Source organism: Hemiscyllium ocellatum, chromosome 3, assembly GCF_020745735.1.
Source record: "Hemiscyllium ocellatum isolate sHemOce1 chromosome 3, sHemOce1.pat.X.cur, whole genome shotgun sequence".
Lineage (NCBI taxonomy): Eukaryota > Metazoa > Chordata > Chondrichthyes > Orectolobiformes > Hemiscylliidae > Hemiscyllium > Hemiscyllium ocellatum.
In genome coordinates, this window is record NC_083403.1 from 90,857,851 (window position 1) to 90,875,030 (window position 17,180).

Here is a 17,180-nt window from a genome sequence, read left to right on the forward strand (position 1 = left end):
CAAACATCTACATTGGTAAAGCAAAGCCATGCGAGTTGCAGTCACTCAGAAATCTCATATCTAAAGGGCATATGCTGCTTTACAGCAGTTCATCTGTGGAGCTCAAGCAGGAAGGCAGTTAGGGAATTAGTGGATTAAAATTTAGTCATCATCTTGCCTATAAATAATCACTCTTATTGCACAGCAATTTATTTGTGCAAGTGATCCTGTATTCTGCACATTAGCTACAAATAAAGGACTATTACCTTGCATAATATAAGACTCACACTCATGGCAACAGATTTCATCACAAACGAATCTATCTGGCTAGAGTCCCAGATTGTTATACAATGACATTTATTTTGAGAAGTATTTTTTATTTTACATGGAGCAAGTATTGATTTAATTAGGAAGTAAAAGGACTATCATGGATCTCTCAAATTGGAAATGTTAATGAAAACACAAAGCTTCCTTTGTCCAATCAAAGCGCTCTCGGTGTCTCAGGCTCCTTCTGACTGTCAATGAGAGGACATGCATGGCTTACTGCAAAACATGATTGTTTCCTATATTCTAAATTACTGTAAATTTAGAGTCATGGATATTCAAGCAATTCTGAATGTTTAATACTTCACTTAATTGTCCCTAGACCTCAGATTATAATTTCATGAAAACTTAATAAAAATTTGAAAAAAAAAGTCTTACGAACAGTGTGCAGCAATGAGTTCAAAGTTTGCTTCCTTTGCAATGAAACGCTTTGAGGTTTTCAAATGAATTGAAATTACAGCAAGGAATTAACAAAGTTCACTCAAGGAATTTGCTGAGTATTCTGAAGGACTGGTACGACAAGAATCACAACTTGGTGTAACGTACAAACTGAAGTTAAACTCAATAGTCAGATTTTCTAATTGGTTTATCCTAAGTAAATCAACTGCCATTAGCATTATTATATTGGGAATTAGCAGAGCAGAATTAATATTTACACAAAATGCAAGAGAATTGCAGAATAAGTTATCAAGAAAGGTTGCTGAGCCAGACTGTGTAAGTTTTTCCAAAAACATTCAGATTGTTGAGTACATTGGCATTGAAATAACAATTGATATGGTAAGATGACAGATAAATACGGGTGCTGTCTCTCTCACATACACATATATAGGACAAAATCAGAAATTGCTGGTGAAACTCAGCAGGCCTGGCAGCATCTGTGGGGAGAAATCAGAATTAGTGAGTCCAGTGATGCTTAATCAGAACTGATTAGCAGCTAGGAAAAAGTAGTTATGCTGAAGATGAGGTGAAGCAAGAAGTAATGAGCAGATAGATAGAAACAGAGCCCAGACAGAGGGAGAGAGAAAAGAAAGGGGATGAATATATTGCAGATGGTAAGCCAGGACTGAAGAAAAGCTGAATAAGCAATAAGGAGAGTTGAGGGCAGGAGAGTTGGCTGTGCTGAAAGCAACCAATGTATGACAGGAAACAGGTATGGTGGCGGGTAAAAAGCAAAGAAGGACAAAATCAGGTTCTTAAGTTATTGGACTTGATGTTGCATTTTAAAGACTTCAGAGTCCCCAAGCAGTAAATTAAATGGTCTTTGGCGATTAGGTGCTGAGGCTTCCTGGAACATTGCAGCAGGTCTGCAACAAGTGTTGGCATGGGAAGACAGTGATGTTTTGAAATGACAGGCAATTGGAAGCTTGGTGTCAATTTTAAAGACAAACTTGTTGGGCCTTACTTGCAGGTTCTTATCCTTAAATGTCATAGTGTCTCAATACAGCAAGCAGGCTTTGGCCATAATCTTTAACCTGATTAATCATTAATCTCCATCCCTGCGATATAGAGGTATCAATTACAATCCAAGCTTTTTGCCATGAAGTGATAGAAAAACAGGGACTGCTCCTGTTTAACCTTCTATGACTACTTATACAGGAGGTTTTGGAGTGGGGTGAAACGAAATAAAACCCTTCCAATAGAAATTAATGAAGAAACAAAAGAAAAAGATGACAGTAAAGAAAGTGATAATTTTGACACTATTTAACCCAAAAAAGTACTTGAAACAGAGTTAAATTATAATTCTAATTTTAGGATTTAATCAAATAACATGGATCCAGTTGATAAACCTAAAGTTATCAGAATCCTCTCCACTTTAATTTGGTTTTAGGTTTGCAGCCACTTTTCTTTCCCTCTTAATCCCAATTTCTGTGTCATGCACAAATGACTGCATTAATCTTGAACTGAAAGGAGGATGAAGACGTAGATAGCGCTGGGATGAAGCATTTTTTTTCTCCAATTTCTCCACAAAATACTGCCTCTGGTAAATCCAAATCAGGCAGAATGTTTGATACAAGCATTTTGACTTGAGGATTTTGTTCAGAGCTGCTCCAAATTCAAAATATGACGTAACCTGAAAATTATGAATCCTAATCAAACATACAAACTGAAATTTGCATAAAGCAAGACATTACTTTTGTGTTTCACAAGTGAATTCATGTTTGAGGCTGTGTTGGACATCTTTGAGACACTTCAGCTGATTATTTTTTCAGCATATATCTATACCTTATGGTATCAAGCTAAAACGATTGGATCTAAATCTATCGTAAAATCCTTAGTGTGAAAGCAAGTCATTCGGCCTATTGAGTCCACACTAGGCCTTACAGCATCCCAAGCAGAGGCACACCCCACCATTCATGTAACCCTGCATTTTCTAAGGCTAAAGACAAAAAGAACTACAGGCGCAGAATCCAAGGGAGACAAACAGGAAGCCGGAAGAATACAGAAAGCCAGGCAGTATCAGGAAGCGGAGAAGTCAACATTTCAGGTGTAATCCAAGGCTAATCCACAGAGTGCCCAGTGATGTGTAGGCTATGGGCAATTTAGCATGGTCAATCCTACACATCTTTGCACTGTGGGAGGAAACCAGAGCAATGGAAAGAAACCCACATAGACAGGTGGAGAATGTGCAAACTCCACAGAGACAGGCACTTGAGGGTGGAATCAAACCACAGTCCCTGGTGCTGTAGGGCAGCAATGCTAACCACTGAGTCACATTGCCACCCCGAGCAGTCCAAGCTAATCGGAAAATCCTAGACAGAAGGATTTATGTTGCATTTTGTTTTGATGCAAAAGTAATTCAAAATGCAAACTGCAAACGCACTAACAAAGTGTGTCTCATGCCAGATACTCAGAACTAGCTGTGCACCATTTTGTTTTAAAAGTGACATACATTTCATCTTGAATGAACTAGGAAAAAAACTATTTCTGAATAAGTGTAATTTGCAGAATAAGCGTTGCTGCTAAGAACTATTGGTTAAATCTCAACCAACTAGTTTGTGCCTTTAGACAGCTAAGTCTATTTGTGACAGCTAGAAGATTCATGGTATCTGCTCCTGGGAATGGTACTGACCTCCTGCTAGAGCCCCACATCAAAAGCAATTTCTAAATGCAGGTAGCACTCATAGATTAGGCGATGTTCTGCCACCCACCCACCTGACAAGACCACTCCAATACCATCATCAACATCATAATCTGAGATGTCACTATCACTGATTCGATGAGATCCTAGGTAATGATGGAACAAACAAAACAGCTATGCATGTGGGCTCATTAACACTCACGGTAAAATCCATAATTCTTAATATTGGAATTAATGATAATAGAAACAAAGCAATAAACAGCTGAATATAATACATTTATGTAAATATTCCATCCTGTAAACTACTTGATAGCAAATGTAATTCTGGAATTTGAGTCAAATGTTACGTTTCTAGGGTTTATTGAACTAAATTACGATCAATGAGCTGTCGTAAAGTTAAAAAAAATGCTTTAAGTAGTAGAATAGATCGTGAGCCAGAAAACAAGCAATCTGGAAAATTAAACAATAGTGAATTCATCTATATTTTAAATAAAAACATGTTTTATTCTCTTTGCAACAAAAAGAGAAAGCTGAACTAATGGCCTGGGTATTTAAGCAGTTGTCTCAGAATAGGGGATGGCACTGTCAAGGTTGTAAAGGGTTGAGGGGTGTAGATTAGATTACTTACAGTGTGAAAACAGGCCCTTCGGTCCAACAAGCCCACACCGAAGCGCAACCCACCCAGACCCACTCCCCTACATTTGCCCCTTCACCTATCACTACGGGCAATTTAGCATGGCCAATTCACCTAACCAGCACATTTTTGGATTGTGGGAGGAAACCGGAGCACTCGGAGGAAACCCATGCAGACACGGGGAGAACGTGCAAACTCCACACAGAGAGTCGCCTGAGGCGGGAACTGAACCCGGGTTTCTGGTGCTGTGCAGTGCTTGCCACTGTGCCACCCATGTAGTTGGAGAGGTTAGTGGTGAGCTGATGTTCAGTTTGATTATTATCTCCCAGGTTGTCAGGTAAGCTTTTAATACTCCCATTTTCTTCCGGGTTCAGATTTAAGTGTATCAGAACACTCCAAATACTTTGAATAAAGAAACTTTTGGAGCATTCCATAGAATCAAGGATTCTGCACAGTCCGACATACAGCTCCAATTTACCCTGCTCCAAAAGATGACCTGGCCATTGGAATGAGTAACAAAACAGTTTATTATTCTCTCTCCACAAGGTCAGATTGTTGTACATAACGAGAATAATACACATGCCCATAACTAATCAGGATGTCTTCTTCTCAGTTTGGACACTGAAAATGACAGACTAACTATAGCAAAACTAAATCATGGTGAATGGGGTCGGATCCTCTGGGAGTACATACTGGAAAATTGTGCACGTGATCTTTCACACTTGATCTGTCATCCATTTAACAACCAGAAATTATGTAGGACATACACAACAAAATGATAGGTGGAGCAGGGTCTGAGGAAGGAGTACAGGTACAAAATTCACTACAGCATTCAGAATATCCTTTGATTTCTGCTGGCTCCAAATGACCAATGGTAGGTGATGATAGAAGACAGCAGGTTGATACTGGTATTGAATTAGTTTGATGACACATCATTCATATTTTCAGATCAATGTCTTGAGTTGGATTTTCTATTGACTTAGTATAAAATCATCACTTCTTACAACTTTTATAGTTCTATATTTTAGCTATGGAAACAAACGGCAAAAAGCACACAGCTAATCAAACCATGACCAAAGGAGAGAAACAAAGTGATTAGATTAGGTTCCCTACAGTATGGAAACAGGTATGGACAATTTAGGATGGCCAACTCAACTGACCCGCATATCTTTTAGGTTGTGGGAGGAAACCAGAGCATGCGGAAGAAACCCACACAAACAGGGAGAATATGCAAATGCCACACACAGTCACCCAATGTGGGAATTGAACCCAGGTCTTTGGTGCTGTGAGGCAGAAGTGCTAACCAATGAGCCACTGTGACCTTTGACAATTTAGCTTTTTTCTCAGTTATTGACCCGCTGTGCAGTTTATCTACTTCTGTTTGTATTTCCTCATTATTAGCACTTTTTCCTTGACTATTATTTGGCGAGTTTCTCAAAAGTGAAGCGTGAATGGATTCTTCGTATTCATAGTTACATTTTTGATGAAAGTAGACACTTCTCCCCAGTGTATTTCATTAGTCTAATTCATAATCCAGAATCTTGAATGCTGACAATAGCAGCAGCTTAATGATCACTTAGCATTCTCTCACACAATCAGCATAAAATACAGGTCTTCAGTAACATTGGGCAAATAAATTTCAGGAATTCCAGATATGGTTAATTTTCATAAATCAGTCAGTCAATCAGTTCAAATTGTGTGGTCTATCCAGAAATCTAACCCGCTCTGTAACATGCTCTCTTCTTTTCAAAGATATTTATTTATGATCTGAATACTGTAACTAGCTTAAATTCAAAGTATTAGTTTAGACTAACTTAAGCCAATGATATAACTCAATTTTGAGAGACAAAGACAAAGAAATACCAGAAATACCAACAAACAGAACTACGGATTAAAAAAAAGGAAGTAAATGCAATAGTCAAAATAAACAGATTTTTAAAAATAAACTGGCAAGACTCCCAAGAAATGGAAATTGATCAAAATAGTGTTAATAGTGTAAGGTAAATGATTGGAAATTGTGCGAAGACAAATTGAACCATTGTGGTTCATTAGCAAGGGCAAGGAAAGGGGCAAAATAAGAGGCTGCATTTCTTTGACAATTCCAACAATCAAGTTGTGGAGATGCTGGTGTTGGACTGGGGTGTATAAAGCCAGAAGTCACAACCTTTCAGAGCACTGCTCCTTCATCAGGTGAAGTGGAAAGAGGTGCATAGGCACAGAATTTTTCAAGTGAGAAAGTGGTAAGATAATCCCAGGTAATTAAGAGCATTAAAAAGACAAATACACATTAGTGAGTGTGCAGTGTCAACAGTCTAAAGAACAAAGTCTTTGTTGGTGTTGAGTACTGAGGCTATTGCAGTGATTCTGTCACAGTGGCAGCAAATGCAAATGGGTTTCAAGATACTTGACATAGCCAGAGAGGTTCTCACACGGGGTCCCACTGCCTGATATGATGAGACAGCCAGGTACGTTGGCTTTATGTATCTTCATCAGAAATTTCCCATGCAAGGAATAGGCAGAATGAGAGTACAGATCATTCAGAGTCAGAGTCATAGAGATGTACAGCACGGAAATAGACCCTTCGGTGCAACCTGCCCATGCCGACCAGATATCCCAACCCAATTTAGTCCCACGTGCCAGCACCCGGCCCATATCCCTCCAAACCCTTCCTATTCATATACCCATCCAGATGCCTTTTTAAACGTTGCAATTGTACCAGCCTCCACCACTTCCTCTGACAGCTCATTCCATACACTTACCACCCTGGTGTGAAAAAGTTGCCCTGTAGGTCTCTTTTATATCTTTCCCCTCACACCCTAAACCTATGCCCTCTAGTTCAGGACTCCCTGACCCCAGGGAAAAGACTTTGCCTACTTATCCTATCCATGCACCTCATAATTTTGTAAACCTCTATAAAGTCACCCCTCAGCCTCCGACACTCCAGGGAGGAAAGCCCAGCCTGTTCAGCCTCTCCCTACAGCTCACATCCTCCAACCCTGGCAACATCCTTGTAAATCTTTTGTGAAACTTGAAAGGGTTCAGAACATCTTTCCGATAAGGAGGAGACCAGAATTGCACACAATATTCCAACAGTGGCCTAACGAATATCCTGTACAGCTGCAACATGACCTCTCAACTCCTGCACTCAATACTCTGACCAATAAAACAAGTATACCAAATGCCTTCTTCACTATCCTATCTACCTGCGACTCCACTTTCAAGGAGCTATGAACCTGCACTCCAAGGTGTCTTTGTTCAGCAACACTCCCAAGGACCTTACCATTAAGTGTATAAGTCCTGCTAAAATTTGCTTTCCCAAAATGCAGCACCTCACATTTATCTGAATTACACTCCATCTGCCACTTCTCAGCCCATTGGCCCATCTGGTCAAGATCCTGTTGTAATCTGAGGTAACCCTCTTTGCTGTTGACTACACTTTCAATTTTGGTGTCATCTGAAAACTTACTAACTGTACCTCTTACGCTCGCATCCGAATCATTTATGTAAACGACAAAAGTTAGAGGACCCAGCACTGATCCTTGTGGCACATCACTGGTCACAGGCCTCCAGTCTGAAAAACAACCCTCCGCCATCACCCTCTGTCTTCTACCTTTGAGCTAGTTCTGTATCCAAATAACTAGTTCTCCCTGTATTCCATGAGATCTAACCTTGCTAACCAGTCTCCCATGGAAAACCTTGTCAAATGCCTTACTGACGTCCATAAAGATCACATCTACTATTCTGCTCTCATCAATCCTTTTTGTTACTTCTTCAAAAAAAACTCAATCACGTTTGTGAGACATGATTTCCCACATACAAAGCCATGTTGTCTACCCCTAATAAGTCCTTGCCATTCCAAATACACGTACATCCTGTCCCTCAGGATTCCCTCCAACAACTTGCCCACCACCAACGTCAGGCTCACCGGTCTATAGTTCCCTGGCTTGTCTTTACCACCCTTCTTAAACAGTGGCACCACATTAGCCAGCCTCCAGTCTTCTGGCACCTCACCTGTGACTATCGATGACACAAATACCTCAGCAAGAGGCCTAGAAATCACTTCCCTAGCTTCCCAGAGTTCTAGGGTACACTTGATCAGATCCTGGGAATTTATCCACCTTTATGCACTGCAAAATATCCAGCACTTCCTCCTCTGTAGTATGGACATTTTGCAAGGTGTCACCATCTAGTTCTCTACATTCTATATCTTCCATATCCTTTTCCACAGTAAATACTGATGCAAAATATTCGTTTAGTATCGCCCCCATTTTCTGCAGCTCTACACAAAGGCAGCTTTGTTGATCTTTGAGGGGCCCTATTCTCTCCCTCATTGTCCTTAATATATTTGTAAAAACCCTTTGGATTCTCCTTAATTCTATTTGCCAAAGCTCTCTCATGTCCCCTTTTTGGCCTCCTGATTTCCCTCTTAAGTATACTCCTACTGCCTTTATACGTTAAGGATTCATTCGTTCTATCTTGTCTATACCTGACATATGCTTCCTTCTTTTTCTTAATCAAGCCCTCAATTTCTTTCATCATCCAGCATTCCCTATATCTACCAACCTTTCCTTTCACCTTAACAGGAATATACTTTCTCTGGATTCTCTGAAGGATCAACAGCTCATGATCAGTCCGTTCAGTTGACAGGTACGTTCTTTGGTCAAATCAATTGTCTGTAGTGTTCCTGGCTGTTCAGCTGTCAATATGCTTCTTTGCAGTAGTCAGCTCTGTAGAATAGAGCTGACCACTGCTCTATTCTGATCAAGAATATTGAGGGCATCTTGAAATTCATTGTACAAGGAACTCCAGCTTTTGTTGTGACATTTCTTAGAAACAACACTCATAGGCCAGTCAAACCAGAAGCTTTGTCACAATGGACATTTCGATGCTCCACACCAGCATCTCTATGATGACAGCATAGACGCAACAACTTCAGTACTCAACCTCATGTGACTTGGTCAAAGCTGTTTACTTCATGCTATAGGAAACAATCACAAGACAACTACCAATTCCTAGATACTGTACTACAACTCATCCACTTCATCTTCAGCTACAATGTTTCGATAACTATTTCTACATTTGGATATGGAACAGCCATGGGGACCAAATTTGCACCCCAAAAAACAACATTTTCATGCATGATTTGAACAAAACCTCTCCAACCAACATTATACACCAGACAGATTAACAACCATTTTCTTCCTCTAGACTCATGGCAAGGAATAATTTGAAACAACTGCGCGACAATATCAATAAGTTTCATCCCTCCCGACCTACCACAGTCTACTCTGCAGAATCAGTCTCTTTCCTGGACACAAGCATCTTCATCAAGGAGACACCTCAATATTTCATTATGGAAAACCCATGAATACATCCACGATGTCTCACTTATCCAGCATCCACATGTTAAAGAAACCATCATGTATGGATAAGCCCTCCACATACAAAGGACCTGCTCAGATGTGGAAGCACACAACAGATGTCCATAGATACTGCCCACTCACACTCACATGGATAGTTCAATGTAAAGATGCAGTAAAACACAGGGGCCCAATCCACTCCCAAAGGCAGCAAATGCTCACTTCACAGCACACATTCAGGTGCTCAGTCTCTACGGAGGCCTCGTCCATCCACAGAGGTCAAGGCCTACTCAGAGTGAGAGTTCATTTGTGAAGATGTGGTTGACTCACAGGGCCTCCAAACACCAAACAGTGAAAACACATGTAAAAAAAGTGCAGATGCTAAAAACGAGAGTTCAGAGATAAGCCCTGCCACAAAAATCAGCATTGTCCTTGCTCAAAACGAAACAGTAACACAGGCTACAACCAGCCAGGGAACCTGTTCCCTGTTGAGAACTGAAAACCAGTAACACTGACTATGAAGATCTGCCAGTTCAAAAGTCAGTCCCAAAAATAAAAAAAGGACACCAGTAACAAACTGGCTGTTTAGATCAGCCAGTTCAGGAATCAGCTATATAAAAAAAACAACAGCAGTACACTGGCTGTGGCCAGTCAGCTCAGAGTCAGTCCCCTGGACTGACGAGAATGCAAATCTCTTGGTTATAGTTTTCTTTTACTTTATTTTATAGAAAGGGTACAAAATGCAAACAGTTAATAAATAATAAGTACCGGTTCACAAAAGACCGCTACTCACAGGGGAAGGGGCAGCAAGGTCAAACCCAAAACCTTACCGTGCAGTTAACAGGGAAATGAGGATAAACCTCAAATCCCACCTTCAGTCAGAAAGAAAACCGTAGCAAACTCATACAAGTTAGTCCAATCAAAAGCAAGTGAATAGAACTCAGACACCCCTGGTAACCTAGCAAAGTCACTCCTCCCACCTCCAACCACAAGGCAGCCTGCCCCTATGCTCCTTCCAGCTCTGGCCATCCCTCCACCCCTCCCTGACACACCTTCTCCTGTTTTTTTTATTTCATGAAACAATACAAAATACAAGACAGTTCATAAACAAAGGAGCAGTTAACAAAAAAACATTTATAGGGGAAGGGGCAGCAAAGCTAAAGCCAAACTCCACCACTCAACCAGTTTTCAAGGAGATGAGGACAAACCTCAAATCCCACTTCTATTTATCACAAAGAAAACAATAACAAACACAGACAAGACAGAGCAATCAAATCAGAAAGTGCATAGAACACAAACACAATATAACTGTAAAAACAAAAGACACCTGATATCCATCTACACCACATACTGATCAGACCATCCTTGGCTAGCCTTCCTGCAGAACATTCGGCCTTCTGGTCTCCAGCTGCCCTATGTACTGACCTTCCCCATGCCTGCTTTCCTCCAAGCTGGTCATCGACCAGTCAGCTCCCAGTCACCCTGCGTACTCACTGAACTACCCCAGGCCACTTTCCTACGAACTGGTTGTTGGCCTTCCAGTCTCTGGCCACCCTTCATATTGACTGACTCTTCCCAGCCCACTTTCCTCTGGGACAGACATCAGCCACCAGCTCCCAGTCATCCCGTGTACTAACCAAACCACCCCTGACCTGCTTTCCTACAGTCAGGCTGTTCAGCACCCGGCCCTGCGTACTGACTGACCCTTTCTCCTGGTCAGCATTCCTACAGAACGGCCATCGCCTATCGTTTCCCAGCCTCCCTGCGTACTGACCAGTCCTGCTGCCAGTCAGCCTTCCTACAGGCGACCATCAGCCACCTGGCTCAGCTTCCCCACATACTGACCAGACAGCCCTATGCTACTTTTCTGCAAGGATGCTAGCAGTCGCCTGGCGCTGCATAAAATACAGACCCCCATCAACAAACCCCATCCCTACCACTTTCCAGCCAATCTGAGGCAGCCCACCCTTACCAGCTCTCAGTCCACCCATGCCCCTTCCAGTTCTCGGTCCACTCTGACATACCTTCTCACCACCTATAGGACACCAGTCCTGCTTCCCTAACTCCCCCAACCCCCACCTTCACCCCCACCCCAGGACGACATCAGTCAGCATGGTGCACCTACATTCCAGTTTCCCCAACAGCCCTTCGCATGTTCCAGTCACCTCTAGGATAGCCCGTCCTAGTAGCTGCCTGGGGTGACAATGCTGAGGACAGCCTACTTGCCTTCTGGCTCTCAATCTGCCTCTATATACCATCGGGCCTGTGGCCTATCCTGACACATATTTCAGCCACTTCTAGGACAGCCTGTCCCCTTCCCTGGGACGTCGGCACACAGGGCAGCCCACAAACCTTCCGAACCTCAGCCTGCCCCTATGCACCTTCTGGCTGTCAGCTGCTTTGACACACTTTCCGAACACCTCTAAGACAGCCTATCCTGATCACCCCTTCTCAGGACAACAGCACCCAGAATGGCCTACCCACCTTCCAGCTCTCGGGGTAACCAGCATCAGGTTGGCCTACCCATACTCCAGCTTTCAGGATAGCCTACCAACCTTCAGGTTCACAGGACAGCCTATCCACCCTCTGGCTCTCAGGACAACCTCCAGAAAAAAGATAGAACAATACAGCACAGAACAGGCCCTTCGGCCCACGATGTTGTGCCGAACATTTGTCCTAGCTTAAGTACCTATCCATGTAACTATCCAATTGCCTCTTAAAGGCCACCAATGATTCTGACTCTGCCACTCCCACAGGCAGCGCATTCCATGCCCCCACCACTCTCTGGTAAAGAACCTACTCCTGACATCCCCCCTATACCTTCCACCCTTCACCTTAAATTTATGTCCCCTTGTAACTCACTGTTGTACCTGGGGAAAAAGCTTCTGACTGTCTACTCTATCTATTCCTCTGATCATCTTATAAAACCTCTATCAAGTCACCTGTGGGATATAGGTAAATTAATGTTACTTCTGCAATTATAATTGCTTATACAAAGTAAATGAACTCACACCAGTGTGTAATTGTTTCAGCCAAGAGCTGAGTCAACAAGAATGGAAACTATGTGGAGGAAATGCATAATTGTTTTTTTGTATTAGCTAAAAATGTATGCAAGAAAGAAACGGGACTGCAAAACAATGGTAGAAATACAGGCGACTAGATAAGATGCTGTGAAGAGAGGCAGTTAAGCTAGATAAGCCTGTACAAACAGTAGGCATAAATATCTGTTTCCCACTTTTACAGAAACACAGGAACAAGCCCCAATTAAAAGAGTTTCAATGATAAGATGCTGAGAGGGGTGGCACAGATGGAGGGAGTAGATAATGGTAAGCAAAGGATGTGCCTAACAATAACCCACAGCAGGATGAGGTCAAATGGCCTTGTGAGGCCAGGAATAAGCATTTTGCCACAGACAAGGCCAGATAAGACAAGAGATAAACAGGAGTAATGGGTACCGGTCTTAGGAAGTGGAGGATGTAAATGGGGGAGGGGGGAGAAATGAAATTAAAAAAAAAGGAATCAAATTATATAAATATCGAGTATTCATTGAATTCGGTGTGTGAATCCCTTGCCTTGTACAGAGAGACAGACAGTGGACTTCACATCCACTTGCAAGTGTGAAATAAATGACACTACTGATTCTGATCTTGTCTCGGACTGAAATTATTGAAGTGAGTGAGCTTTGTTTCTCACACACCCCTCATCCTTTGCCGTTCCAATGAGAAAAGGCCTAGCACTCTCAACTTATCCTCGTATGAGTTAGTCTCCATTCCAGGCAACATCCTGGTAAATCTTCTCTGCACCCTCTCCAAAGCTTCCACATCTTTCCATCTTGAGCCTCCCAGTTCACAGTGAGGCCTGCTGGATCCAGAGACACACAATACAGTGCAGGTGATAACCCCAACAAGTAACATGTCAGAGTCAATTATCAGCGTACAGAGTCCATTACCATAAACTGTTCTCTTCAAAATGTAGGTTCCATTCCCAGGATCAGAGTCCACTTCTGTGGACAAAGTACGTTGTCAGAAATCGAGTCCACTACTAAAAACAGTCCACAGAGGGCAGAGTCTACTCCTGAAGGCAGCAAATGCGCACCTCCACAGCACACAGATGTTCAGTCTCCGTAGAGTCCTGGCCCATCCTTGTTGAACCAAGCCCACAGTACATTGTTAAAAGTGCAGTTAACTCACAGGAGTTTGACCCACTCCCAAAGGCATGGTCAACTCCCAAACTCTAGGATACATCAAGTGCTCACCTCCCAGCACACACGTATACGTTCAGTCTTTATAGAGGCCTAGTCCACCAACAAAGAGCCAGGGTTACCCAGAGGAACTGAAAAATGTGTTGTTGGAAAAGCGCAGCAGGTCAGGGCAGCATCCCAAGAGCAGGAGAATCGACGTTTCGGGCATGAGCCCTTCTTCAGCCCTTACCCAGAGGAACAGCTCATCTGGAAAGATGCATTTTTTCACAGAGGCACAGTCTAAACACCAAAGTGAAAACACATTAAAAAAAACAAAGAAAACCAGAATGCAAGGCTTAAGCCCTAACACAAAATCAACATTGAGAAATGAACAAAGTAAAAGAGAAAAGAGTAACATATAGGTTATAACCAGCCAGTGAAACAACAATCCCATAATAAGAACTGAAACACATTGACTATGAAGATCAGGCAGTTTAAAAAAAAAAATCGGTCCTCAATATAAAAGGAATACCAGTTAACAAGCTGGGTATATAATTCAGCCAGTTTAGGAATCAGGTTCCCCCAAAAGAAACCAACAGCAGCAGGAACACACTGACTATCACCCTACCATCACAGAGTCAGTCCCCTAAACTGAGGATAGTCTAAATCTCCTGGTTATAATATTTTATTAAACAATTACAAAACAGTTTACAAAAAACAGTTAACATTAACAGCTGTATACAAAGAAACAGCAATTTTGCAAGGGAAAGGATCAGCAAAGCCAGGCCCTCAAACCCTACCGTTCAACCAGTTTACAGGGAAATGAGAACAAATCTCAAATCCCAGTTTCAAACATTACAAGACAGCAACAATGACATTTGTACATAAATAGACAATCCAATTACATAAAAAAAAGTGCATACAATACAGACCCAGCAAGCCCCGTTCCCTCCCACCTTGTGACCACTCTAAGGAAGCCTGCCGCTATGCACCTTCCGGCTCTCGGTCCACCCCATGTCCCTTCCAGTTCTTGGTCTGCCCTGACACACCTTTCAACACCTCTAGGACAGTCCGCCTGGGATGACAGCCATCAGGACGGCCTACCCACCTTTTGGCTTCACTAACTGCCCGTAGCACCTTCTGACCACCTCGAGGACAGCCCGCCCCGGGACCTGCCCGGGTGACAGAGCTGAGAACGGCTACCTGCCTTCTGGCTCTCAGTCTGCCCCTATGTACCATTGGGCTCTTACCCACTCCGATGTGCCGACTGGCCCGTGGACTGCCCTGACACACCTCTGGCCACCTCTAGGACAGCCTGTCCCATTCCTCTGGGACGACAGCGTGCAGGGCAGCCCACAAGCCTTCCGGATCTCGGCCCACCTTTACACACCTTCTGGCTCTTGGCCGCTCTGACACACTTTCCGACCAACTCTAGGATAGCCTGTCCTGATTACCCCTTCTCGGGATACAGCACTCAGAATGGCCTACCCACCTTCTGGCTCTCAAGGCAGCCTGCATCAGGGTGGCTTACACACCCTCTGGCTTTCGGAACAGCCTACCCACCTTCAGGTTCACAGGATGGCTCTCGGGGTGACAGCTTTCAGGAAGACCCATGAGTCTCCCAGCGCACAGTAGGGCTTGCCAGGGATACATAAGACAGTGCAGGTGATAGACCCAACAAACAACATGATAGAGTTAATTATCAAAAAAAAGAATTCTTTCTGGTACACAGAGTCCAAATATAGAGTCTTCAAAATAGAGTCCATTCCCAGGAACACAGGGTACACTCCAGTTTACAAGGTGCATTGTCAGAAATGCAGTCCATTCCAAACTGCAGAGTCCACCGCTAAAAAACAGAGTCCACTCTTGGAGGCAGCAAATGCACACCCCATAGCACACAGGTTTTAAGTTTCCATGGAGTCCTGGCCCATCCTGGAGAACCAGGCCAACTCACAGGAACATAGTACATTGTACAGGTGTAGTTAACTCACAGGGCTTTGGTCCACTCCTGAAGGCAAGGTCTTCTCCCAAACTCCAGGACACGGCAAATGCTCACCTCCTAACACACACACAGGTGTTCAATCTTCAGAGGCCTAGTCCCAGGGCTAGGCCTCCCCACAGGAATAGCTCTTCTGGTAAGATGTTTTTTTTCCCACAAGGGCTCAGTCCAAACACCAAAAAACAGTGAAAGTACATATAAAAAACAAAGGAAACCAGAGTCCAAGGTCTGCCTCAATGTCAGCATTGTACTTTTCTCAAAAGTGAAAAAGAGTAACACACAGGCTACAACCAGCCAGTGAAACAACAATCCCATAATAAGAACTGAGTTACACCTGAAACACATTGTGTGCATCAGTTTAAAAGTCAGTCCTCATTAAAGGACTGGCTAAATAATTCAGCCAGTTCAGGAATCAGGTTTCCACCCAGAAAAAAGACGCAGAAACCAACACCAACAGTAACAGTAATATACTGACTGTGGCCCAGCCAGCACAGAGTCAGTTCCCTAAACTGAGGATATTCTAAATCTCCTGGTTATATTGGTCAGACAGGGTTTTCTGATTGACCCAGCTTAACAACTCCAATCAAGGATCTCATAGTCAACAAAATCCACCTGGATCCAAACACTGCACAGAGTTTTGAATTACTTGTTAGTTTGGTTAGACCCTTGACGTACCTCTTATATCTATCATGTTATTCCAGCCATTTGGTTTGTTTCTAACACCATTCCATTTTTGTTTATTTCTAATTATTAATTAGATCATCAGTCATTTCTTTACTTGTCATTCAGCTGTTGACACTTCACTCATACTGTTTGACAATGTCACTTGCAAATACTTATTATTCAGCCTGTAAACACTACATTCACAGCATTTGTATTTACCATTGACATTCTTAGTTACCCGGAATCTCTCTCCATATAAATTCTGTGCCTCTCGGCTTCCCTCCATTTCACCTTATTAAGCAGCAGTGCTCCAAACGCTTGTGATTAAACAAGCCTGTTTAGTGTAACCTGGTGTCCCATGATTTCTAATTTTGAAGCAATGAAGTTGATATATGTTTGGAATTTTAGAAAACCTTAACTAGATTCTACATGGGTGATTAATGGATAAATCTCTGACATGGAATGTTTAAAAGAAGCCTCATAAGACTGACAAATATACTTATTAGTTAGATCAATATTATTTACTTAATGAGAAACTAATATTTAATTGCTTTCTGAAATAATGTAGTAGTAATGCAAAACTGAATTACACGAGTGTATTCAATGTGTTTATCTAAAATTCCACAGAATTGGAAAACAATTAATTTAAATAATTTAGATCTATTGTTGAAAGAACCAAGATAGGAATCACAAGTGAACATTAAGTGCTGTTACCCAAGTATCTTCTTCTGGATCCCTTTGTTTAACAGTTCTTAAAATATTGTAAGAAATGAATTACAATAATATTAATAGTCATTTGGTAGTACAAAGCTTGACTATTGCTGATAAAAGACAAATTTCATCAGTTTTATTGTCTTAATTCTGGGTCTTTTTTAAAATGGGTCTTTTTTCAGTAACACAATTACATTTTTGATTAGGAAAGAAAAAGTCTCCTGCCTAGGAAAATATAAATGTCATTTTAT

The 17,180-nt window shown here is 42.2% G+C and overlaps 1 protein-coding gene across 1 annotated transcript in view; it reads right to left on the reverse strand.

The window, feature by feature from the left end:
* LOC132833499 (regulating synaptic membrane exocytosis protein 1-like) overlaps positions 1-17,180 on the reverse strand; it is a 786,224-nt gene that overhangs the window by 246,770 nt on the left and 522,274 nt on the right. The window contains exon 15 of the mRNA XM_060851848.1: positions 3,457-3,528. Within this exon, the coding sequence (XP_060707831.1) occupies positions 3,457-3,528 (72 nt within the window). The remainder of the gene's footprint in view (positions 1-3,456; positions 3,529-17,180) is intronic.